This window comes from Podarcis liolepis, assembly GCF_965112155.1.
Source record: "Podarcis liolepis genome assembly, chromosome: 15".
NCBI classification, from domain to species: Eukaryota; Metazoa; Chordata; class Lepidosauria; order Squamata; family Lacertidae; genus Podarcis; species Podarcis liolepis.
The window spans coordinates 18,199,275-18,222,865 of NC_139566.1; the positions used below are offsets into that span (position 1 = coordinate 18,199,275).

Genomic DNA, 23,591 nt, shown 5'->3' on the forward strand with positions numbered 1-23,591 from the left:
TCCTTCTGCCCTCTACCCTCAGCACAGGGCACAAGTTCCCCAGATATACTTTTGCCTTCTCCAGACCTTGGTGTTGGTCAAGGTGGGAAGGAACAGAAGCCAATTCTCTTTTGTAGTAGTAGCAGCAATAACAAATCTATTACCACCACTACCACCCTCACACAATACATTTGAGAGCAAAGGATAATAGGACCTTGTGGTCTGTCTGAACCCCACCACCCACTTCACTTGGATTCAAGTTACATATGGGGTTCAAAACCTAAAATCCCTTACCATTCCTATTACTGGTGGTGAATGGAAGTAGGACGGGGCCTTCTCTCTCCTGTCCCCGCCCCCACCCTTCCAATCAGATCCCTGCCCTTTCATATTGTGGCAGGAGAACACTGAGACTGTGTTCAGAAAAACAAAAACAAAACCACCATACTACGTAGATGCTGCAAATCGAATAAACATGACCCCCAGAGTCTAGTCTCGTTGAATTCAATGAGGGTTAGGCCTGAGATGACAAGGTACAGGATCATGTTGTTAACTCCTTAGGCTCCACAATCAGTCTGAGAAAAGGACCCAAGGAACCCAGACACCCCCCAGTCAGAAAGATTAAGCAACAAGTCCTGGCCTCAAATCCCTTTCCCCTCCCCCTCCAAAAGATGGACTCAGGAGTCCTGGCCTGAATCTTCCCACCCCACTTTTCAAAGGATGAACCCAGGAATCCTGGCCTCAGCAACATCACCTCCCCACCCCGTCCCAAGAATGGACCCTGGAGTCCTGGGCCCCCTCTCGAATTAACCTAACTCGCTCCCTCTCCCCTCCCCCCACCCCGCCCGCCTGTGGTTATTTCAAAGACAGGGAAGGGGGGGCATATTCAGACAGACCCGCCCCGGCCTCTCCCTTACCGGCAGTTTGGGGCTGACTTCCCCCTTGCAGCTGTGGCAGAAAAAGCGGTGCTGGGAGACGGCGGCCGCCGCAGCCGCCGACGCCTCCGCCATTTTGCTTCCCCTCCCCCTCCGCCGCCGCCGTCGTCGTCGCCGCTGCCGTCAGTCCTCCTGAACCAGCAACGCTCCGCCGCCACAGAACACACGGAGGACTCGAGGCCTAGAGCGGAACACTGTGGAACGCCGAGGGGACGCTCTAGCCGCCACACTTCCACACTTCACTTCCCTCTTTTTCCTTCTCCTCCCAAGCCTTGGCAGCGGCAAACCTAGGAGAAGTTTTTTTTTAAAGGGGGCGGGGCGTCAGGACTGCTGGGTACCGGATGTGGTTCCCCGGGCATAGCGAAGGGTCCGGCGGAGCGTGGTTGCCATGGTTGCCGCAATGGAAAGGGAGGCGGAGGCCTAGTCGAGTAGGGAAAACGGGCCGCCCTCTGACCCGAAGGTTACGGGCTCGGGTGTAAAGAGAGTCCATTCGGGTAGGTAGAGGGGAGGGAGGACTGTTGGATCCGCGGCCACGGGGGTGTTGAGTCGGTGGGGGACCACGTAGGGAGGAGGAGAGCTGGGAGCCAGGACTCCTGGGTTCATCAGGGGAGGGAGCGGCTGGACTTGGTCGTCTTTCTGGTCCAAGGCGGCGGGGTCGATATACGGGGTCAGCTGGGGTCTCCTGGGTTCATCAGGGAATGGCCAAGCATATGGAAGAACAAGCCTTGTTGTTATTATTACACGGTAGACCAGGTAACTTCAAGATTGTGAAACTTAACCGGATGTGCATTTCCCCCTTCTTTAACCCTCGCCTTGATCTCGTGCCCTTTCCTCTTGTGTCAAATTCACAATCGTAAGCTTCTCAGCACGGACGCCCATTGCTATTCTGTAAAAACACCACGTGTGGTGTTTTGTATGGGGTGCATTAAAAAAAAACAACCATTGTGCAGATGTGTTGTCAGTGTTAATGAGGTTTACAGACTTGCACAGTAAAAGATTAAAAGGAGCAGGGGATTTATTTTCTACAAGAGGTGTTCAAGCATGCAGTCTCCACTTCCTACCTCCAACACAGTTCAGGAAAAGCATTAATACTTGAATCTGCTGAATGTGTATATTGGCTCTCACGGTGGATTAGCTGTAAAAATGTGAATACCCCATGCAGAGACTGGGGGGATTCTTTTGTTCATCTTATCCTTGCCTTCACATCTCTAGCCATTACGACCACAGTAAAATGTCCATTTGTGCTTGTGCTGACTTGTGTGGATACATTCTTGTCTTACAGAGGGCCAGACAGATATATTCCTGCAAGATGACCCAGGCAGAAATCAAGCTCTCTTCCCTCTTGCTCTCTGAACATTTTGGTGAGATCGTAGAAAAGATTGGGACGCACCTCATTCGCATGGGTAGCCAGCCATTACGGATGATAGCTCATGACACTGGGATGTCACTTGACCAGGTATGCGTAGTGGTGATGGCACCGATGCAGAAGAAAGGCTGTTACATGAATAATGGCTTTGCACTAGAGAACCATAGAGTTTTGGCCTTAAGTCAGGGAGACCCAGGTTCAAATCCCTGCTTGGCCATGAAGGTCCCTGCATGACTTAAGGCCTGTTAACTTCTTCCACCTCAGAGGGGTGTTGTAAGTGGGCAAAGGGGTGCATTATAAATACTGCTGTTCCTGGCAAAGGATTTCTCTGGATGATCCATAAGGTTCATTCTGACTCTTTGAATCCTTTTCACACTGTTTTGCTCAAAATTGAATGCTGTGCTCTGGACTGGGGTTGGGTAGAGTATGCAGATCTCCATATATACACCGTGCTTTTCTCCCATCTGCACAGGTTCGGAAGGCACTCTGTGTCCTGATCCAGCACAACTTGGTGACGTATGAGCTGCAGAAGCGAGGCCTGGTGGAGTATGAAGCCCAGTGCAGCCGAGTGCTGCGGATCCTCCGCTACCCCCGCTATATCTACACTGCCAAGACCCTTTATAGTGACACGGGTGAGCTGATCGTGGAGGAGCTGCTGCTCAATGGCAAGATGTCCATGAGCGCCACAGTGAAGAAGGTGGCTGACCGGCTGACAGAAACAATGGAAGGTGAGCTGAATTTAAGGTGGGGCTCAGCCCTGGAAAAGCACTTTTGGGTGGAGCCTGGAACTAAGGTCTGAGTCGAGGGTTTGTTTCCTTTTCTTCAGATGGTAAAACAATGGAGTACAGTGAAGTCTCGAGCACGTTTGTACGCCTGGCAGACACCCACTTTGTTCAGAGATGCCCATCAGTCCCTGAAGGTCCAGAGCCTTCTGATGGCCCACCTCCTCCTGTGCCCACATTGCAGCTTAACGAGAAGGATATGTATGTGGTTCCAAAACTGAATCTCATAGGTGAGGAAACAACTCAAAGGCCCCATGATCATTTCGTTAATCCTTGTAAAACTGCATCGTCATAGATGATGTGCAGCATTGGCTGGCGACTGGTAAGCAATGTCTCAAAGCTATTTTCCTAAACAGCAAAGATGTCTAGGCTCAGCAAAGCTCATTTCAGGTGGTTTCAGGAGAGAAAGGAAATGGTGGTCCTGTCTACAGTTGGTTTTATGCCATCTTAACTCTTTTTTTTAATAAATTTTTTTATTGGTTTTTCACAATTTATATAAACACAAACAATACACAATACAAACATACAAACACATAAACAAACATGTATAATTTCGAATCCTTTTTTCTTAAACCTTACTTCGCCGACTTCCCCGTACCTCCCCTTTCTGCATCCCAATTCCCAAATTTATTTCAGCAAATCCTCCCCCTTAATTTTATCTAATTTTCCCTTGTTCTTTTACTTAATCTTTTACAGCTGTAATCCCCTGTTTTCTATAACCTCAACATTTTAGCACTCATTAATTTTACAGTATTTCTTAAGGTAAATTTTAAATTTCTTCCAATCTTCTTCCGCCGTCTCTTTCCCCTGGTCTCGGATTCTGCCAGTCATTTCAGCCAGTCCCATATAATCTATCACCTTCATCTGCCATTCTTCCAGAGTGGGTAGATCCTGTGTCTTCCAATACTTTGCGATGAGAATTCTTGCTGCTGTAGTAGCATACATAAAAAAGTCCTGTCTTTCTTTGGCACCGATTGGCCGACAATGCCCAAGAGAAAGGCTTCTGGTTTCTTAGGAAAATTACATTTAAGTACCTTTTTCATTTCATTATATATCATTTCCCAGAAGGCCTTAATCTTCGGGCACGTCCACCAAAGGTGAAAAAAAGTACCTTCAGTTTCTTTACATTTCCAACACTTATTATCAGGCAAATGATAGATTTTTGCTAGCTTGACTGGGGTCATGTACCACCTATATATCATTTTCATAATATTCTCTCTTAAGGCATTACATGCCGTAAACTTTATACCGGTGGTCCACAACTGTTCCCAGTCAGCAAACATAATGTTATGACCAATGTCTTGTGCCCATTTTATCATAGCTGATTTCACTGTTTCATCTTGTGTATTCCATTTCAGCAACAAGTTGTACATTCTTGACAGATTCTTAGTATTGGGTTCTATTATGCCATCTTAACTCATCCCCTTGCCGCCGCCACCCAAAAAGAAACCCTTGGGAGTTGTAGCTTGTGATGCTGAAAAGTGTTTGTCCTTGCTTTTCTCTCCTCACACCCTTTCAAACCATAATTCTTGGGTTCCCAATGATAATGGTTTGATTGTTAAATCATATGAAAACGTCTGTGGATTTGCCCTGAGAGAAATAGATAGCGTATCATGCTTACAAAGCATGATCATTGATGGAAGATGAGGGCTGAGCAGCTATAAAAAGGTGGGCTTCGGCAGACTGCACCCTTATTGCTACTCAAAGTGCAGACCTTTCTTTGGCCATCAGGGAAGGGGAAGAGGAGGCACTCCGACAATGGCCAAGACGATGGAGAACGCAAAGCGAAACGACAAAAGCAGGAGGCAGACAGCAATGAGGTAAAGAGGCCGCTGAGCTGGGTAGTGCATCCCTTCATGAACGGGTACTGGAAATTTAGCTTTCTCCAGCACCTTGAAAGGAAGAGCAAATCTCCCATTGGTTTTAATCATAGCATCATAGAATTGTAGGGGTGGAAAGGACCACGAGGGTCACCTAGTCCAACCCCTTGCAATGTAGGAATCTTTAGCCAAACATGGGGCTCAAGCCCACGACCCTGAAATTAAGAGCCTCGTGCTCTACTGACTGTAATATTTAAATGATGGGTTTGGAGGAGGTGAGCAGTCTTAATATATATTGTGAGGCAGAACAGGGGGGGTGGACGTGTGGTGCCTTGGCAGTAGTTGGAGGGTAGATCCTACCCACGTTTAGGGCATGATAAGGCTTGATTTCGTGGCAGGGTGTGCCCCATGTAAATTAAGAGTAACTGTAACATCATTTGAGGTTGTAATCAACGTAAGTTCAATTCAGAATAGACCTATTGAGAATAATGGACCTAAGTTACTCATGTTCATTAATGTATCTACTCAAAGTAGGACTATCATTGGTTGCAACCCTTGGTTTTATTACCTTTAGCACTGAAAGTGTACTGCAGTTGTCCTGGTTATTTCATTTATTTCTTTATCTCCCCCACCCCAAGTCTTGTCTTGCTGGTCATTATAGCTGTGCAGATCAGCTCAATGGCATGTGGACTTCGTCTCCTGAAGCCATAGAGGAAGCAGCCAACATGATTTTTCCCTCCCAGTGCAGCGAAAGGAATTGTGGATTTACTTGTTTTTAAAGCAAAATAAATCATGCAAATGAAGTTTCTGCACACTTGCTCTATTAGCATAATATATGCAAGTTGCAGGATTTAGTGTTTGTGGTGACAGAATTTTGGTTGGAGTATGCTAGGGGTACAAGTAGCACACCCAGTAGTGCAATTTGATACACAGGGTAACACCTGCTTCCCGCTTTCTCCCAATCAACACTTCTCAGTCTCCATCAGATGATGGAATCTACTGGCAAGTCAACATTGACCGTTTCCACCAGCACTTCCGAGATCAAGCCATTGTCAGCGCTGTGGCCAACAGAATGGACCAGGTGTGTTGCTTTCCTTCTTGTGGGGGAGTAGGGGGTCTATGTCATTAGACTAATATATGGTGTAGCCACATTTGGGATACTGTGTACAGTTCTGGTTGCCCCACCTCAGAAAGGATATTCTAGAGATAGAAAAGTTTCAGAAACAGGCAGCCAAAATGATGAAGGGGATAGTGTGACCCTTCTATGAAGAAAGGTTGTAGCATTGGAGAATTTCTCGTTCAGAGAACAGGCGAGTAAGAGGAGACCCGATAGAAGTTTATAAAATTATGCATGGCGTGGAGAAAGTGGACAGAGAAAAGTTATACACCCTCTTGCCTAAAAACAAAACTTGTGGGCATCCAGTGAAGCTGAATGTTGGAAGTTTCAGGGCAGATAAAAGAAAACACTTCTTAATATGGCACATAGTTAAATTGTAGAACATGGGTCAGCACACTAAGGCCCGCGGGCCAGATCAGGCCCAATTGCCTTCTAAATCCAGCCTGCGGACGGTCCGGGAATCGCCGCGTGGATTGCCATTGCGCATGCTTTTTCCCTCTCCCTCATACCTGCTTCGCCTTGCCCTGCCTAGAGGAGGAAGGGGGCTGGGCTTTGTTGGTGCCAGCCCCTCTCCGGAGTCGTGTGCCGCTCATCGTGCCACCAGCCCCTGCCGCTTGCAAGGCACAGGAGCCGCGGTTGGCTGAGTGCCCCTCTCGAATGGCCGCTATTTAAAGCAGCCCCTCTCTGAAGCCCTTTCATGTTCCACTCATTGTCCCTCATTCATTCTCCCCCAATATAGTCCGCCCCCCCACAAGGTCTGAGGGACAGTGTACCGGCCCCCTGCTGTAGAACCTGCCCACACAGGAGGCAGTCATGGCCATTGGATGGCTTTAAAAGAGGATTAGAAAAATTCATGGAGGAAAGGGCTATCAATGACAACTAGCCATGATGGTTATTCTCTGCCTCAATACTCGGAGGCAGTAATACTCCTGAATACCCATTGCTGGAAACCACAGTAGGGGAGAGAGCTCTTGTGCTCGGGTCCTGCTTGTGGACTTTCTCATGGAGGCATCTGGGTGGCCACCATGAGAACAGCATGCTGGACTGGAAGGTCCATTGGACTCATCCAGCAGGCTTGTCATACAGTAAGTCCTTACGTTCTTACTAGAGGCTGTTTCCTCTGCTTTGGCATTTCCTCCCCTGGCCAGTTTTTAGTTTATCAAAGAAGAGTTTTAGCTTTTCCCTTTTCCTTGGCATACTGGTTTTCTACGTGAAGGGATTTATTACTTGATTTTGGTATGGCAGAGCTTTTTAATCATGCAAGCTCCCACCTACATTTTACAGTCTATGCACAAAACAAGGACTTCCCTAAGAGTTCTGCCTCTGTCTCCTCCCTTTCCGACAGACCAGCAGTGAAATTGTGCGGACGATGCTGCGAATGAGTGAAGTCACAACCTCTTCCAACGCGCCGTACACCATGCCCCTGTCTTCCAACGAGGTGAGCAGCTACTTGGGACTTGTTGACAGATGTGTATGAAAGCATGTGTGTAAGGCACACGTGTTCAGTGTACATGTGGAGTGTGTGGGCATGCGTGCTCTGTGTACTTGTGGGGTGGCCCTGCCTTCCAGCTCTGACCTTGATCCCTTTTTGCCACACCCACTTTCATTTGTGTCCCTCCCACCATTGGTGTGCAGTTCCTGGAAGGATGGCACCAGAGGCAAGGCAGCCCTTGGCCTAAAGAGGTCACTGACCCCCTGTAATAAACCCCTCTAATAGAGTGGCTCATGCCTGCCATGACTGGGGGTTCAGTCAGGATTTCATTGCTGTCCTTTCCCCAGGTCGGAGTAGCTACTAGAGAGGGGATGGCTCGTTTTTGCCAGGGGCACATGGCTTGCCTTGGTATGTGATATTGTTATTTATTTATATGCCATCTTTCAGCCAAAAAAAGGCCCCCAGGACAGCTCATAAAAAATTACAAATGCAAATACAAACATATCAGCGCAAATACAATACAAATCGTACTGAATCTTAACATCTCAAAAGGATATAATGCATTCATTTTCCTGCGAAAAGAGCAACAGATTATGCCCCACAAAACATTAAGAGAGAGCAGGAGAGAGCTTTTGTGAGTTGTTTGGCATTTCTTTCTTCGTTTTATGTAATCGTAGAGCTGGAAGATGACCTTGGGGAGGTAATCTAGCCTAACCCTCTGCTCAGTGATGGGATCTTCCAGCAACTTCACACCTGGCAGATGGCTGCCCAGCTTCTGCTTAAAAACAACAACCCAGCAGCACAGAGCCTGTGCCTCCCAAGAAAGGCTGTTCTCTTGCCTAATAGCTCTTACTGTTAGGAGGTTTTGTCAAAATCTGCTTCCCTTCAGTTCCCGGCTTTTGGTTTCTCGTTTTTCCCTTTGGAGTATCAAAGAGCTAGCCTGCTCCACCAACAACATGACAGCCCTTCAGATATTTCAAGGCTGGTATCATGTCGTCCTCCTGTCTCCCCCCCCCCCTTTTAATTTTTTCCAGGCTAAATATACTCCACGTTTTCCACTGGTTTTCATAGGACCTCTATACTACTTGTTCTGGAATAATGGTATTATAGATTAATGGCTGTATATTTATGCACATTGTTATATAGGTTTAGAAAATAAAGCTGTAAAAAGTAAATAAAATGTATAGATCAAATAAAAAGAGACTTTAAAACCATAACTATAACTGTGACAGAGTGCAATGCAGAGGTTCTATATCAATACTAAGAAATAATTATGGAGAGATGGGTCAGAGTTTACATCAGAATTTACATCAGCTTAGGAGCCATCCACAACAACAACAAATCAATTGGTTAGGGAAGGGGACAGTATGAAACGTGTCTAGGCCAGGCAAGAGGAGAATTCTTCAAGGGGAAGGCAAATATCCCCTCTATAGCTAACATGAGTCATTTCAGGTTTGTGTAATACACTTTTGTTGGTTATGAAGGTTATAATTGGAAACCACACTATTCATTAAAATACATTGTTCTGTAAAGAACCTCTTGTAGGTCACCCGCTCTCTGGTTATGTTCAGTAATAGTTTAAAGTCTGTAAGAAGTCACAGGATATCTACAACACTGGGCTTCTGATTTGTTTTTTTAAAGATATTCCGGTCGCTTCCGGCTGGTTACAACATCTCCAAACAGATTCTCGATCAGTACCTCACTCTATTAGCAGATGATCCGGTAAGAAAGTCCTCTTCTGGATTGTTATTCTCATTTCAAACAATGCCTCTGAAATAACATGCTCTTTTTCTTTTCTTTTTTACTTCCTTTTTCTGATAATAAAACCTTGTCTGGTTCAATCCTTTAATCTCCCCATAGCTGGAGTTTGTTGGCAAGTCGGGGGAGAGTGGCGGAGGAATGTACGTCATCAGTATCCTTTTTGACTTGGCTGTATCAGGAGGACTGGTTTTGTGTTTGAGGGCAAGCTCTCCTAGTTGTTAGGAGGGTGTGCCTGCACTTCTATGCTGAACACGTGTACTTGTGTACATGAAGGGCACATTCCAGCCCGCCCTTTGTGGGGTGCCAGCTGCTACACGGGCTCAGCTCAGCCAACCTGGGGGAGATGCAGCAGAAGCCAGAGCTAGCAGCTCACTTACCTAGCAAATTGATTGTGGGGCCCAGAGGAAGAGAGAACAGGTAGATGGGGGGCAGGAGCCAAAGCAGCCCACAGGAGCTCCTTCGCAGTGCTGATCCCATCTGCGGCACTAGGGCAAAGAGCAACCAATCCTTGGACCCTGCACAGCCCACCTGTTCTTCACCTCAGCCACCGAATGCCTTAAAGAGATGCTTCTCTCACGTCACTTAAAGAGGGACTGGTGAATTTTAAGGAACCTGTTACAGCCTAGACCTTGGAGCAGCCAATGTCCTCTCAAGTGAGGAAAGAACCAAGGGAAAGGTTGGTTCTCTGCTCTTCTCTTCTCCCTACCCCACATTTTCTCACTCAGTTGATCAGGGATCAGTTTATCCAAAGAGAAAAACTGAGAGAAAATGGCCAGGGGCAAAACAAGCTGGGTCTGCGTGGTCAGAGGCAGCAATGCTTCTGAATAAGAGTTGCTGGAAACAGCAAGAGGAGAGTGTGGTCTTGGGCTCAGGTCTGGCTTGCAGGTTTCCCACAGGCAGATCTGGTTGGCCACTGGACGGAGCATCACTGTCTCTGACCATCAAGGCAGAGGATGGCCATTTTGGCTTGTAGCCTTTGATGGCCTTGTTGTCCTCTATGAATCGGCCCATCCAAGTCAGTGGCCATCATTGCCTCCTGGGGGAGCCATAGTTTAACCATTTGCTGCATGAAGATGGACTTTTCCTTTATCTGTCCTGAATCTTGCGGGTTAGCAGGTGGCCCTGATGTGTCTTCGTATCATCGGAGAGCCTAGAAGGTGCCTCCCAAGTTAACCACCCAAACTGAAATTTCCGTCAGTCAGTTAGAAGGAGGTGAGGGGCAAACCACTTGGTGCGTACCAAAATTGAACTCTCTCTGACATTTTCCCCTAACCTTCCCTCAAACAGACCTTCATAAGGCCCTGGCGTCTCTGGCCACTGCAACGCTGGAATCAATAGTTCAGGAAAGGTAATGGGGAGCCTGCCTGTTTGGAGATGCGGGAGTTGAAAACTTGCTTTGAGTCAAGGTAGCAGGCATGTCAGAGCTCATTTGCAGCGTTATCTTGCATGCAGGTCTGCCTCAAGCCAGAAATGTAACATGAGGCCGGCTCCTTGTGCCTGCTGCTTTAGTCACCGTGGCGAAAGCAAAGTGCTATTTCCGCCTGCCAGCAGGGTGCAACCAAAACATCCCATTCATTTGTTTCATAAGAATTATATACAGATTGACTGTTTTAAAGCAAGCTCAAGGCGGTTTACGAAAAGAATAAGCTTATTGGTAAAAACAGTTTAAAAACGATGATTTAAAATAATAAAAAAATTAATTAAAAATCAGTAAGATGAAAACAGACTAAAATTCACATGACGTTCTGCGTCTCTGGGTAGGCTTGCCTGAACAGAAATGGGTTTGGCAGACACCAAACAGAGTGCACTGAAATTGCCTGCCTGATGTCAATAGGCAGAGAGTTCCAAAGCGGGTGCTGCCACACTAAAAGATTGATTTCTTACAGATGAGGAATGGTATTATGTGGCACCTATACTGGTGCTAGTTTCACAGACCAAAGCGGTTGTGTGGGCATACATGGGGTACAGCAATCTCACTGGTAAACTGGTCCTGAGTTGTTTTTATTTATTTTTTTCCTTTACATGCAAACAAACCATATAAACTTCGTACATGTTTTTACATTGACTTATAATAAAAAGACTCATATCTTAACTTAAGAGAATGTCCCCCTAGGTTTCCTCTGTGTTGATGGTGGTATCAAAATTGTTTTGTCTGTTTTTTTATTTTCTTTCAGTGTTTTAGATTAGCTTCTCAGCCAAGCCTGTTTGCCATACATCTGTAGACCATCTGGTTAATGATAACTCAAGGACAGTTTTCCAATGTCAAGCAGCAACCATAAAAATGTTGATAAGCAGAGCACAGATCAGGCTGTCAAAGACTGACAGCAATGCTAACTATGGTCTGTACTGAATTTGTTGACCTTTTATCTTAATGCTTTTCTAGTAGAGAAAACATGGTTTTGAATAAACTGCTTATTTCTTTTCTAGTAAAAAAAATCATTCTGAGCTCTTTGTATCTCAGTACAGTGGTACCTCGGGTTAAGAACTTAATTCATTCTGGAGGTCTGTTCTTAACCTGAAACTGTTCTTAACCTGAAGCACCACTTTAGCTAATGGGGCCTCCTGCTGCCGCCATGCCACCAGAGCACAATTTCTGTTCTCATCCTGAAGCAAAGTTCTTAACCTGAAGCACTATTTCTGGGTTAGCAGAGTCTGTAACCTGAAGCGTATGTAACCCGAGGTACCACTGTAATACCTTGAAGTGCTTATAGCCATTGAGTCCCAATGATGGAATAAACTAGGCGCAGTTAGAGCTCTACACGTCTTTCAGCCTTTGACAACTTGGTGCCCTCCAGATGTTTTGGACTCCCAGCATCCATCTGTTGGAAGCCAAACTGAGAAGCCTGATTCTCCATTGCATGATGCATTCAGAGACTGCAAAAAACCAGCCTGCTATGCCATTTTATTTCTCTGATCTAGATTCGGGTCTCGTTGCGCTCGCATCTTCCGCCTGCTCCTGAGGAAGAAGCATCTGGAACAGAAGCAAATAGAAGACTTTGCAATGATCCCTGCCAAGGAAGCAAAGGAAATGATGTACAAAATGCTGTCGACTAACTTTGTAGCCCTGCAGGTATGCTCCTTTGCGGGGGGGTGGGGGGCTCTGTCCTGAATAATCTAGGTCTGAAAAATAAATTATGCAAAACCAAAGTCCCATGGAAGACCTGAGCTGCTTGGATGCAAGTCAAGATGAGCACGGTGAACTATCCAGGCCCTGAGGAGATAAGGTGGAAGCAGAATTCTTTGCAAGATTGCAACTCCTGTGCATACCATTCTCAACTCCCAGTGTGCTGTTTTCATCAGCATGGAAACCAGTTCCTGAGGTCCCGTCACACTCTAGCATCATCAAGAAACCAGACGTGTCACAGGGCTGCGCTGATTAAGGGGTGGGGCTCTACAGGTTGGAGCAAAACCAGTTCTCAGTGCTTCCCATGGAATTTTATGGGGACAAAAACTCAGACGCAAGCATAACAAAGGGCAAGGGAGCCTGGAAAGAGGTGTAGTTAGTACACCCACACCTTGGCCCCTTGTCTATGGCCCCTATTCCACTGAAAGGCTGCCATGGATTCCTGTACAGAAAAGTTGAAAGTGGTGTGCTTGAGCATCAACATCAGAGGCAAGGTTGGTGATGACATAAGAGAAAGCCTTTGCTGTGGCCGCTCCCAGATGGCAGGATTCCCTTCCAAGAGAGGCTAGACTGGCTCCCTCCTTGTTAGCCTACTGCTGGAAGGTTAAGACCTTGTTTAGATTGGCCTTTGGAAATCAAGGTGCAGGTGATGCTGACCATTGGGCTATCTTTGGACAAACTGCATTTTAATGCTAGGCTTAAATGTGTTTTTCATCTGTTTTAACTTGCTTTCAACTGGTTTGTTTTTATTGCTATGTATATTATAAAGGTGTTATAAGGATAAGGAGAAAGGCAGGTTATACCGTAAATGCATTAAATAAATCAGCAACGCAAGAAGAGCCTGCTGGATCCGACCCGTGGCCCACCTAGTCCTGCGTCCTGTTCTCACAGTGGCCACCCAGTGGCTAAGGGGCTGCATTGCAAATCAGGAATCATTGGTCTCAAATCCCATCACTGCCACTGAACATGCTCTTTCTCAGCTTCACTCCCCCCACCTGCAATATAATAATAATAATAATAATAATAATTAATAATAATAATAATAATAATTTTATTATTTATACCCCGCCCATCCGGCTGGGTTTCCCCAGCCACTCTGGGCGGCTCCCAACAGATTAAAAACAGAATAAAACATCAAACATTAACAACTTCCCTAAACAGGGCTACCTTCAGATGTCTTCTAAAAGTCAGATAGTTCATTTCCTTGACAACTTTTTAATTTTAAGTTTATATGATTTTATGTACTGTTCTTGTGAACCACTTTGATGTTTTATTTATGAATTACAGTCGTACCTCCGCTTACATATCCCTCCGGTTACATAAACTTTGGGATACGTAAGCGGCAAACCCGAAAGTATATTTTCAGATTTTTGCCGCGCACGCGCCCAAAAGCAGTCTCTCTGGTTGCAAAAACATCGGGATCTGTCCAGACCTCCTGAACGGATCCCATCCGCAACTGGAGGTACCACTGTAGAGGTATATAAATAAGTCAGCATTGCAGTTCTCTTTTCATTATTAAGCAAACATAGTGGGTGTTCTCTCATTCAAAAACAGGAGATCCCCAAGACCCCCGATCATGCCCCTTCCCGCACTTTCTACCTATATACAGTGAACAGGCTCTCATCTGCGCGGATGCTGCTCCATCGCTGTTACAAGGTGCGTGTCCTGTGGCTTCACTGCCCTCGCTTTCCTTTTTTTTAAAAAAAATCTGCTGTGAGAAATTGGATTGCAATAGCCCTTTTCTCTTCCTTCTTCCGTTCCAGAGCGTGGCCAACCTGATAGAAAGACGCCTGCATGAGACCAAGGAGAACCGGTGAGTGAGCTGTCCTGGGGGGAGGAGGGTGGTTAGGGCAAGAAGTTGGAGCCCTCAAGATCCACCTCCGCAGGGTCGCTCTTCCTCTGTTCGTCACTGCCGTCACAGCTTTGTGGTGTTGTGTGACAGGTTGCAAATCTCAGATTTTCAAAGGTCTGTTAAAAGTAGGAAACTCGCAGAGCTGACCCCCAATTCTTCTATGTGAGTTTGTCTCAGTGGGGCTCGCCCCAGGAGGACTTCATGAATTCTGCCTTGTGAAGGAGTCTTGGTACTCTGCCTCGGGCCTTGCCCCATCTTTGGCCAGCCTTAAACTGAAGTGGTGTGGTTCTGTCTGACCCGTGGCTTCTGTCCTGTGCCAGGCGTCTGCTGGAAAAATCCCAGCGGGTGGAGGCCATCCTCGCCTCAATACAGGCCTCGGGGGCAGAGGAGGCGCAGCTGCAGGAGATCGAGGAAATGATCACAGCCCCCGAACGGCAGCAGCTGGAGAGCCTCAAGCACAACGTCAACAAGTAAGTGAGGAGGAGCAGATGGTGGGGATCAGAGAAGGGACTTTGGACGTCATCAAGTCCAAGCCATTTGCTCAGTGCAGGATCTGACTACAGCGTTCTGGACAGGGGGCTGCTCAGCAGATCCTCCCTGCTCAGTGTGTGCCCCTCAATACCTGTTGCTGGGGGACGCATGGAAAGGTGCCTTTATGTTGCCTTTATGCCTTCCTTGTGGACTTCTCAGAAGCTGCTGATTGGCCACTACAGGAAAGAGAAAATTTGGGGGGTAAACACACCCTCAGTCAACCCACCCAGACAGGTTCTTCTTGTGCTGCCTTCGTAGGCCAGGCCCAAATCAGAGTGTGTGACCTCTGTTGTATTTAAGGGGTCACTTCTGTGGCCAGAATTGCCTCCAAGACATCTGGTGGAATGACTTCCATAAATTTTGATAGAGTGAGCGTGTCTACTTTTTTCTTTTTAAACCACACCACAGGGCTAATAATGTGGATTTATTCACAAAGCCCTATCAAATTGCTTCTTGGGGAAGCTTAAATGTTTTCTCTCACACACCCCTCCCTGTGTGTATCTGACATATAAGATCAAGATTGTCACCTGATTACTTTTGTTAGTAAAAGTGATACTCAAATGTCACAGCAGCCATCAGGGTAAAGGAAGCACTCCCCACCTTCTCTCTCTTTCTCACACAGATGAGAATAGACCACTTCTAAAATGTCATTTGCCATCTGCAGTTTTCACAATACTTGTATTTTTTTTTTAAAAAAAGTTTAGTTGTTAACTGGTTTTAATCAAGGACCATGTTTAGTTTATTAACATATTCTTAACTGAGTAATCAAAACTGACATATAATGTAGCCGGAATAATATATATATTCATATTTCTCCCCTTTTAACAAAGGATTGATGCAAGTGAGAACCAGGTGGATGAGACCATATTCATTTTGGAATCCTATATCAACAGCACCATCAAGAGCTGAACACCCCCAGTGACTACAAGGCAACGGAGAGGGGCTGTCTTCCTCTTCCCTAAGGAGCAATTCTGTCTCCCCATCACAAGCAGGGCTCATGGACACTGAGTGTTGGGTGTGCTTCAACCACTGCTTGTGACTCTATTTATGTCAATTTTTTAGAAAAGGAAATAAAAAGACAGACCTGTTGACGTAGACTGGTTGGGAAGTGTTAAGGGGAAGAATGCATATTTGGGTGCGAAAGGACTGTTCTAAAACATAGCCTTGCCTAGCAGCTTCCCTCTTCCACCATCTTCCAGTTCAGAAGGAACCGCTGGGCCTCAGTCTTCACAAATATGAGACTTCAAGATTGCTGTAAAACAGGACTAAGTATTTTGTCCCTCCCAGTGGGTCATAGAGAGGTGGGTAGACTTGTCACAGTGTTCTGCCAGTGTGGTGGGCCCCACTAAAAAATTGAGCAGGGGCACTCAAATCACTGGATCATTGAATGCATTTCCAGGGCTTCAATTCTCGAACATAGCCTCTCCATAAGTGGCTGGAGGTCTGACATCAACATCACTTATATTTACATAGCTTATATACAGGAACCAGATCTTGTCAAAATGATTGTGTTTGGTTTGGCTTTTAATGACACTTCTATGCTGCGCTAAATGTTCAGAAAGAGCTAGATCCCAAACTTGTAATCCTGTCATAGATGAACCTTTGGGGTCTTTCCAACAGGAGGTGATCTCTAAATGGGCAGCGGTAAACAATATGGCAGTTGGGTCCTTATGTATAAGGGGAGGGGCTAGATCGGCACCCAATGACGTGGTTTGGGTTCAATGATTTGACCAATAATATTAGGAAAGAACCTCAGAAATGTTTTGCCAAACCCCAATAAGCTTATCACACTCACCACAACTGTACAAGGGCCCATCTCTTGCTAAAGACCCACCAGCATTGAGACGAACTCACAGAGGTGCTACAGTAACACCTGTCCCTAGGGACATAGATGGTGGTTGACCAGGACTTGCAGTCCCACCAAGGGTGCTCTACCTACATAGATTCAGGTGTGCCTAAGGCCCTTCACATTGTTGTCAGCTGTTGGCTTGGGGGTGCTGGTGGTCAGCCTGTTGGCCTATGTCTAGGGTGGAGCTAGCTCATGCTCCAGAAGCCTCTTTGTAAATTCCTACTTGAAGAGGATGTCATTTCCTTGCAAGTCTCATTGCCTGGTGTCCCACCTGTGTCACAAGCCTATGAATCAGTGACGCCTGTACAAGCAGGATTGGAGGCAATTTCCAAAGGGACTTCAGCGCCAGCAAGCTCTGCACTAATTCCAATGGCTTTCACCCGTCACAGCACCGTTAATAGACTACAGCTCCCAGGATTCTTTGGGGGAAGCCATGACTGTTTCAAGCGGTCTGCTAGCCCTTTAAATGTATGGTATGAATGTGACCAAAGTCTTATACCTCAAAGATTCCACCAATATTTGTTCTGACACAAGCTTTTGTGAGCTAGAGTCCTCTTTGTCAGGTGTGTGAAGTACTATCCTCCGATAACAGGTAGTCTGTATATGTATATGTGTTGTAAAGGGCTATGAAATGCAAGCAGGACAGTCTGGCAATTCCATTGAAATGTAAATATATGCAAATACAAAAACAACAGCAGCAACTGGTGTAACAGTCATCCGAGGTTGATCACTGTGGGCATACCCAAACCATACATTAAAAGCACATCTAGTGCACATTTAAAGTACATGGTTTTCCCCAAAGAATCCAGGGAACAGTAGTCTCTTAAAGGTGCTTGGAATCCTGGCTCTCTGGTGGGGAAACTAAAGCTACCAGGATTCCTTGGGACAGGTCACATGCTTTAAACACACACTGAATGTGCTTTAAATGCATGCTGTGTAAATACATTAAAGGTAAAGGTGCCCCCGCCCATACGGGCCAGTCGTGTCCGACTCTGGGGTTGCGTGCTCATCTCGCTCAAGAGGCCGTGAGCCGGCGCCGTCCGAAGACACTTCCGGGTCATGTGGTAAATACATTAGTGCAGCTGTATTTAAATTGTCCCATTACAATTTCACGCTTGCTTGGCCCCACCGGGTTGGAGCCAATGATAGTGCTACTCAGAGTAGGCTCACTGAAATGATTGACATAACTGAGATCCATTCATTTCAATGGGTCTACTCTGTGAGTTGAACTCAACCCATTAATTATAACTCCCTCCCATCCCTTTACACCTCGTATGCTCCATATAACTACCAACTTCATGCATCAATGTAGCTAAGCTCATGCCAGAATTTACTATACGAGTCGCCGCAACAAAACTCCGTTGCTTTTGCCGCAGTTGACTTAATCGCGGCTGCTTCAGAGTTGCTGCCCCTTTAAGCGGCAGCCTTGGGCGGCTGACCTCGCTCTGTCACATGACAGGATTCTGGCAACACCGGCGGCTTCTGCCCTTACTTCATCACGTGGCGACGAAGCGCTGCGACGGCGGGGCCAATAGGAGCTCTGGTGAGCTGCGCGGCCCTGCTTCTCGCTGAGCTGCTGCTGCTGATTGGCTAAGCCACAAAGAAAGGCGTGGTTGGAGAAGGCAGAGGTCTTGGAGCTGGGAAGCAGGTAACTCCTTTTCACTTCGCTTGCCGCTTTCTATTATCCGGGCGGTGGCTCTAAGGTTGCTCCCGTTCCTCACTCCCTCCCCGCATGAAATTATGGAATCATAGAGCCGTAGAGTTGGAAGGGACCCCGAGGGTCATCTAGTCCAACCCCCTGTAATTCGGGAATCTTTTGCTGCACGTGAGGCTCGAACTCACGACCCTGAGATCAAGCGTCTCATGCTATACACATTTGTAAAGAAACTATTTGCGCATCCTCTCAAGGATCCAGCTCTCCTTTCCTTCCAATATCAATTCCCAATTTTGAATGAACGTTTACCCCTATGGGGCTGGGGGCGGGCCGGGGGGCGGGAAGAGGGAGCTTGGCAATGACGACTGGGAGGCGGGAGATAATGGAGAGGTTTGTTTTATTTCCTTACATTTATTACTGCTGTTTTTTCCCCTTTTGCTGGTGGCGATACTATTAATAGTAGTAGTATTAATCGAATGGTTCATTTATTACACATTAAGGTCATAGAATATAAAGCTGTCAGTGACTACTAGCCACAATGGCTATGCCATAGATGCTTGTGAATACCAGTTGCTGGAAGCCACAGTAAGGGAAAGAGCTGGCTAGCCTGTTTAACTGGTTGGCCTCTGAGAGAACAGGATGCTGAAGTAGAGCCACTGGCCTGATCCAGCAGGCTCTTCTTTTGTACTTAAGGTCCCAGATTCGGTTACAATACATTATAGCTCACCTTCCTCCTTTCCTGTCACTCACAACATTGTAGATGTGGATCACATGATGGGGTCTCCATTTCACAATCAGGCAGTAAATAGACCATGCCCTGCTGAGGTGGAAGAATGATGGCAGCCTGGGGTGCCTTCATACCATATGTAGCCTGTAACCTAAGACCCCAAATTTTTATTATTATTTTTCTTGTGGTTCCCCCCCTCCTTTTGCTTCTGTGGTGGAGCCCAGGTAGTTTCCCAGATGCAGTTCTACTGCAGACACTGGCAGGGCAAGGTGTCAGGAAGGTCAGAAGCTGCCTTGTACCAAGTCAGATTGTTCAGAATTGTCTATTACACTGACTGGCAGCAGCTGTCAGGGGTTTCATTCAAGAAATCTCAACCCAGCCCTACTTGGAGATGCCTTTGGGAGTTGAACCTGGGACCATATACATGCACAATAGATTCTTTTTAGTAAACCACTCTGAAAGTTCTTCTACAATCAAGCAGCAGATACACTTTATGAAATAAAAATAACTTAAAAAGATAGATTCATTGTCACTGAGCCTTTCGGTACATAGGCTGTCAGACAAAGGCCACATTCATATGCCCCATATAAACCCACTTGACTGCTTTGCTTGGCAAAATGGGCACTATTACAAGTGCCACATAATACCTGTCCAGCCTTTCTAAGATCTTGATCTTTTAGTGTGGCAGGACTTACCTTTTGGAACTGCCTTTCTACTGATACCAAACAGGCACCTTCACTGTATTCTTTTTGGTGCCTGCCAAAAGCATTCTAACCCTTCCCAGATGCTTAGAAATGCTAATGTGAATTTCAATTTTTTAAAACTTTTTGTATGTTTTTAAACTACAGTATTGTAAATTTATCTTGAATTTTACTCTTTTTTGTAAACTAGAGGTTTCCGTTACAGTCAAGCAGTGTATAAATTGTGCAAAATCGAATAAATAAAATCCCCCCTCCCCATTTAATCCCCACAACAACCCCATAAGGTAGGTTAGGCTGAGACGCAGTTACTGGCTCAAGGTTACCCAAGTGAACTTCCAGGCCAAGTGGGGATTGAACCCTGGTCTCCTAGGTCCTAGTCTGGCACCAACCACTACACCCCCACTGTCTCTCTCTTGCATCATGCTCAACCTCTCTTTAATGTAGGCCTCAGTGAAGCCTGCTTACCTGTCCAGCTGCCACAGCCATGTCGGATAGGGAGGAGCGCCGCTTTGTGGAGATCCCGCGGGAGTCGGTGCGGCTGATGGCTGAGAGCACTGGGGTGGAGCTGACGGACGAGGTGGCCTCCCTCCTGGCTGAAGATGTCTGCTACCGCCTGCGAGAAGCCACTCAGGTGAGGGAGGCTGTAGTGGGTCCAGTCCTGAGGATTCTGGGAAATAGAGGGGCCAGCTTTGCACCCTCCATCCCTCCTGCTGTTGACGATCTGTCTCCTTCCCAGCCCCAGTTTGCCAATAGGACACTATTTTGGTGACTGATCAGCCAGCTGGGCTTGCCGATCGGAAGGTTGTCTGTTTGAATCCCCGTGGCGGAGTGAGCTCCGTTTGCTCTGTCCCAGCTCCTGCCAACCTAGCAGTTCAAAAGCATACCAGTGCAAGTAGATAAATAGATACTGCTGCGGCAGGAAGGTAAATGGCGTTTCTGTGTGCTCTGGCACTTGTCACGGTGTTTCGTAGCACCAGAAGCGGTTTAGTTCTGCTGGCCACATGACCCGGAAAGCTGTCTGTGGACAAACGCTGGCTCCCTCGGCCTGAAAGTGAGATGAGCGCCATATCTCCATAGTTGCCTTTGACTGGACTTAACCGCCCAGGGGTCCCTTACCTTTACCAATTTCCCCCATTTCTTAGGTTAAAAAAGAAAAACATGAAATCAAACCAGCAATGACATAAAAAACATACATTTTTAAAATGTAGATATATATGTAATAAATCCAAGGGAACCAACAATGTATGCTGATACTGCATTCACTTGCTTTTTTCACCTGGTGCCCTTTAAATATTTTGGATCTGAACTCCCATCAGTTGTGGGCAGCATGGTCATTTTGGACCACTATTCCCATCAGCCCCAACCTGTTGTAGTCTAAGAATGCCTGAAGGTCCACAGTGGGGGAGGGGGGCACACCTGGAGCAGACAGTACCGTGATAGACATCCCAAGGACCTGACTTCATCTGATGTGACTTTTTGTATGTTCTTCCCTCTCGCTTTCAGAACAGTTCCCAGTTCATGAAACACACCAAACGGAGAAAGCTGACGGTGGAGGACTTCAATCGCGCCCTGCGCTGGAGCAATGTCGAGGTGAACCCAGGAGGCCTGGCTTTCTTGAGAACTGGGCAAATCGGCTGGCCCCAAATGGACCCCTCTCTGGACACCTTCCCTCTTGGTGGCAGCTAAAAGCCAGGAAGCTCCTTGATAGTTAGAATGATTTAAGATGCTGCTTTTGCCCATGCTGGAGGGATGCAAAGGAGCATAAGAACACAAGCTCCCGTTGGATCAGGCCAGTTCCCAACTAGTCCAGCATCCTGTTCTCACAGTGGCCAACCAGGTGCCTTATTGGGAAACCTTCAAGCAGGACCCAAGCACAAGAGCCCTCTTCCGTCCTGCAGTTTCCAGCAGCTGGTGTTCAGAAGCATTTACTGCCCCTGACAACGGAGGCAGAGGATAACCATCATGGGTAGCAGCCATGGATTGATTAGCTTTTTCTCCATGGATTTTAAAGCCACCTGAACTGTTGGTCGTCACTGCTTCTTGTGGGAGCAGGTTCCGTAGCTGAACTATGTTCTGTGCAGAGAAGTATTTTCTTTTATCTTTCAGCCATCAGATTCATTGGATGTCCAAATTCATGGGCTGATTAATGGAGGCTATCGATGACTGCTAGCCACAGTGGTTGTGCTCTCCCTTTGCAGTCAGTAATGCTTCTGAAGCCCTTCAGGCCTAGGACCCTCGTACCTACAGGACTTCCTCTCCTGGTATGCCCCGCGGAGGACCTTAAGGTCCATAAATAGCAACACCCTAGAGGTCCCGGGAAGGGACGCGGGTGGCGCTGTGGGTTAAACCACAGAGCCTAGGACTTGCCGATCAGAAGGTCGGCGGTTCGAATCCCCACGACTGGGTGAGCTCCTGTTGCTCGGTCCCAGCTCCTGCCAACCTAGCAGTTCGAAAGCATGCCAATGCAAGTAGATAAATAGGTACCGCTCTGGCGGGAAACGGCGTTTCCGTGCGCTGCTCTGGTTTGCCAGAAGCGGCTTAGTCATGCTGGCCACATGACCCGGAAGCTGTACGCTGGCTCCCTTGGCCAATAAAGCGAGATGAGCTCTGCAATCCCAGAGTCGGTCACGAGTGGACCTAATTTTCAGGGGTCCCTTTACCTTTACTAGAGGTCCTGGGCCCTAAGGAAGTCAGATTAGCCTCAACCAGAGCCAGGGCCTTTTCAATACCTGGTGGAACTCTCTGTCTCATGAGGCCAGGGCCCTGCAGGATCTGATTTATTTCCGCAGGGCCTGTAAGACAGAGTTGTTCCACCTGGCCCTTGGCTTGGAATCAACTTGATCCCCTTCCCCTCTTTCCTTGTTCCTTTCTCCTTCTGTGAAGGAACTCCTATTTGGGGACTTCCCTGGCATTTTTCTGGCCCACGTAGGACCAGTCTGGATAGTTGGCCTTGGTGAAGATTTGACGTTTTCATCCCCAAAAAGTTTTTGATTTGAGTTTCTACTGAAATGAGGCTGCATTTTAATGTTGTATTTTAATCTTGTTTTTAAGTTGTATTTTAATCAATTGTTTTTATACCTGGTGTTAGCCGCCCTTAGCTCTGTCTTAGCTGGGGAGGGCGGGGTATAAATAAAACTTATTCTTATTATGAATACCATTTGCTGGGAACCACAGGACAGGAGATCTGGCTCTTGTGCTCAGGACCTGTTTGCAGGTTTCCCAAAAACAGTTGGCCACTGTGAGAACAGGATGCTGGACTAGATGGGCCATTGGCCTGACCCAAAAAGCCTTTCATGTTATCTACTAAAACCAGGCAGATTAGTAGCCACCTCACGGTGTGTGTGTGTGTGGGGGGGGTCCTCTTTAATTGATTGGCAGGCCAGTTAGGAAATGGGGGGGGGGTGAGAGAGAGAATGAGTCTGCTGCGGCTGCTCCTGTGGCTGCTTTGCAAGGTTGGCGGCCTTGAGAGACTGAGGGTGTCCAATCTGTTGCAGGCAGTGTGTGGTTATGGCTCTCAGGACGCCCTCCCATTCCGTGCCATCAAGGACGGCGAACTGTACTTCCAGGAGGATCGTGAGGTCAACCTGGTGGAGCTGGCTTTGGCCACCAACATCCCCAAGGGCTGTGCTGAAGCAGCTGTGAGAGGTAGGCCTCATGGGGTGGGGAGTGCAGGGCAAAGGGGTGAGGCGACTGCCCCAGGCAGCAGATCCCAATGTAGTTCTGTCTTCCCCTCTTGTTCCTGACGTAGATATGTCCCCACCCTTTCTTACCTGGCAGGGAAGGTGGAAGACCGCCATTTTGTGGTTCGCCTTTGGTGCCAAAATGGCTCTGCCCCTCCACCAACCTTAGCACCTGAGAGGATCTGCAGAGAAGGAGGCTGTCTTTTTGGTATCTGGGGCCTGAGTTGCTTCGGGTTTAAAGTACTAAACCCGGGCCTGGAAAAAGGCTGGCAACCAGTGCAAGT

At 47.1% G+C, this 23,591-nt stretch overlaps 3 protein-coding genes across 7 annotated transcripts in view; 2 read left to right on the top strand and 1 right to left on the bottom strand.

The window, feature by feature from the left end:
* RNF115 (ring finger protein 115) overlaps window positions 1-1,183 on the bottom strand; it is a 44,145-nt gene extending 42,962 nt beyond the window's left edge. Inside the window, exon 1 of one of the 2 annotated variants that reach the window (XM_083478378.1) lies at window positions 894-1,183. In XM_083478378.1, the coding sequence (XP_083334504.1) occupies window positions 894-986 (93 nt within the window). In that variant the 5' untranslated portion in view covers window positions 987-1,183. The remainder of the gene's footprint in view (window positions 1-893) is intronic. The other variant, XM_083478379.1, reaches the window with a different exon arrangement.
* TAF6L (TATA-box binding protein associated factor 6 like) overlaps window positions 1-23,591 on the top strand; it is an 84,753-nt gene that overhangs the window by 50,491 nt on the left and 10,671 nt on the right. Inside the window, exons 1-4 of one of the 3 annotated variants that reach the window (XM_083478305.1) lie at window positions 18,081-18,193; window positions 20,072-20,258; window positions 21,131-21,217; window positions 23,122-23,272. In XM_083478305.1, the coding sequence (XP_083334431.1) occupies window positions 20,112-20,258; window positions 21,131-21,217; window positions 23,122-23,272 (385 nt within the window). In that variant the 5' untranslated portion in view covers window positions 18,081-18,193; window positions 20,072-20,111. Of the gene's footprint in view, window positions 1-18,080; window positions 18,590-20,071; window positions 20,259-21,130; window positions 21,218-23,121; window positions 23,273-23,591 lie in introns of those variants that run through there. The other 2 variants (XM_083478306.1, XM_083478307.1) reach the window with 2 other exon arrangements.
* Window positions 1,223-15,785, top strand: POLR3C (RNA polymerase III subunit C). 2 transcript variants are annotated; one of them, XM_083478310.1, is made up of 15 exons: window positions 1,223-1,405; window positions 2,194-2,367; window positions 2,750-3,005; window positions 3,104-3,289; window positions 4,791-4,879; window positions 5,856-5,960; window positions 7,342-7,434; window positions 9,070-9,150; window positions 9,289-9,340; window positions 10,477-10,537; window positions 12,109-12,259; window positions 13,868-13,969; window positions 14,077-14,126; window positions 14,486-14,635; window positions 15,527-15,785. In XM_083478310.1, the coding sequence occupies exons 2-15, from the start codon at window positions 2,221-2,223 to the stop codon at window positions 15,603-15,605; spliced, it is 1,602 nt and encodes a 533-aa protein (XP_083334436.1). In that variant the 5' UTR covers window positions 1,223-1,405; window positions 2,194-2,220; the 3' UTR covers window positions 15,606-15,785. The 2 variants fall into 2 exon arrangements, with proteins under 2 accessions (XP_083334436.1, XP_083334437.1); XM_083478311.1 differs by having other exon boundaries at window positions 1,270-1,664.

Bases quoted from the DNA above. Each gene is read 5' to 3' on its own strand.
- POLR3C (XM_083478310.1), top strand. From the start codon at position 2,221: ATGACCCAGGCAGAAATCAAGCTCTCTTCCCTCTTGCTCTCTGAACAT. The intron at 10,538-12,108 runs GTAATGGGGAGC...TCTCTGATCTAG, and splicing joins GAATCAATAGTTCAGGAAAG to ATTCGGGTCTCGTTGCGCTC. The intron at 14,127-14,485 runs GTGAGTGAGCTG...GTCCTGTGCCAG, and splicing joins CATGAGACCAAGGAGAACCG to GCGTCTGCTGGAAAAATCCC.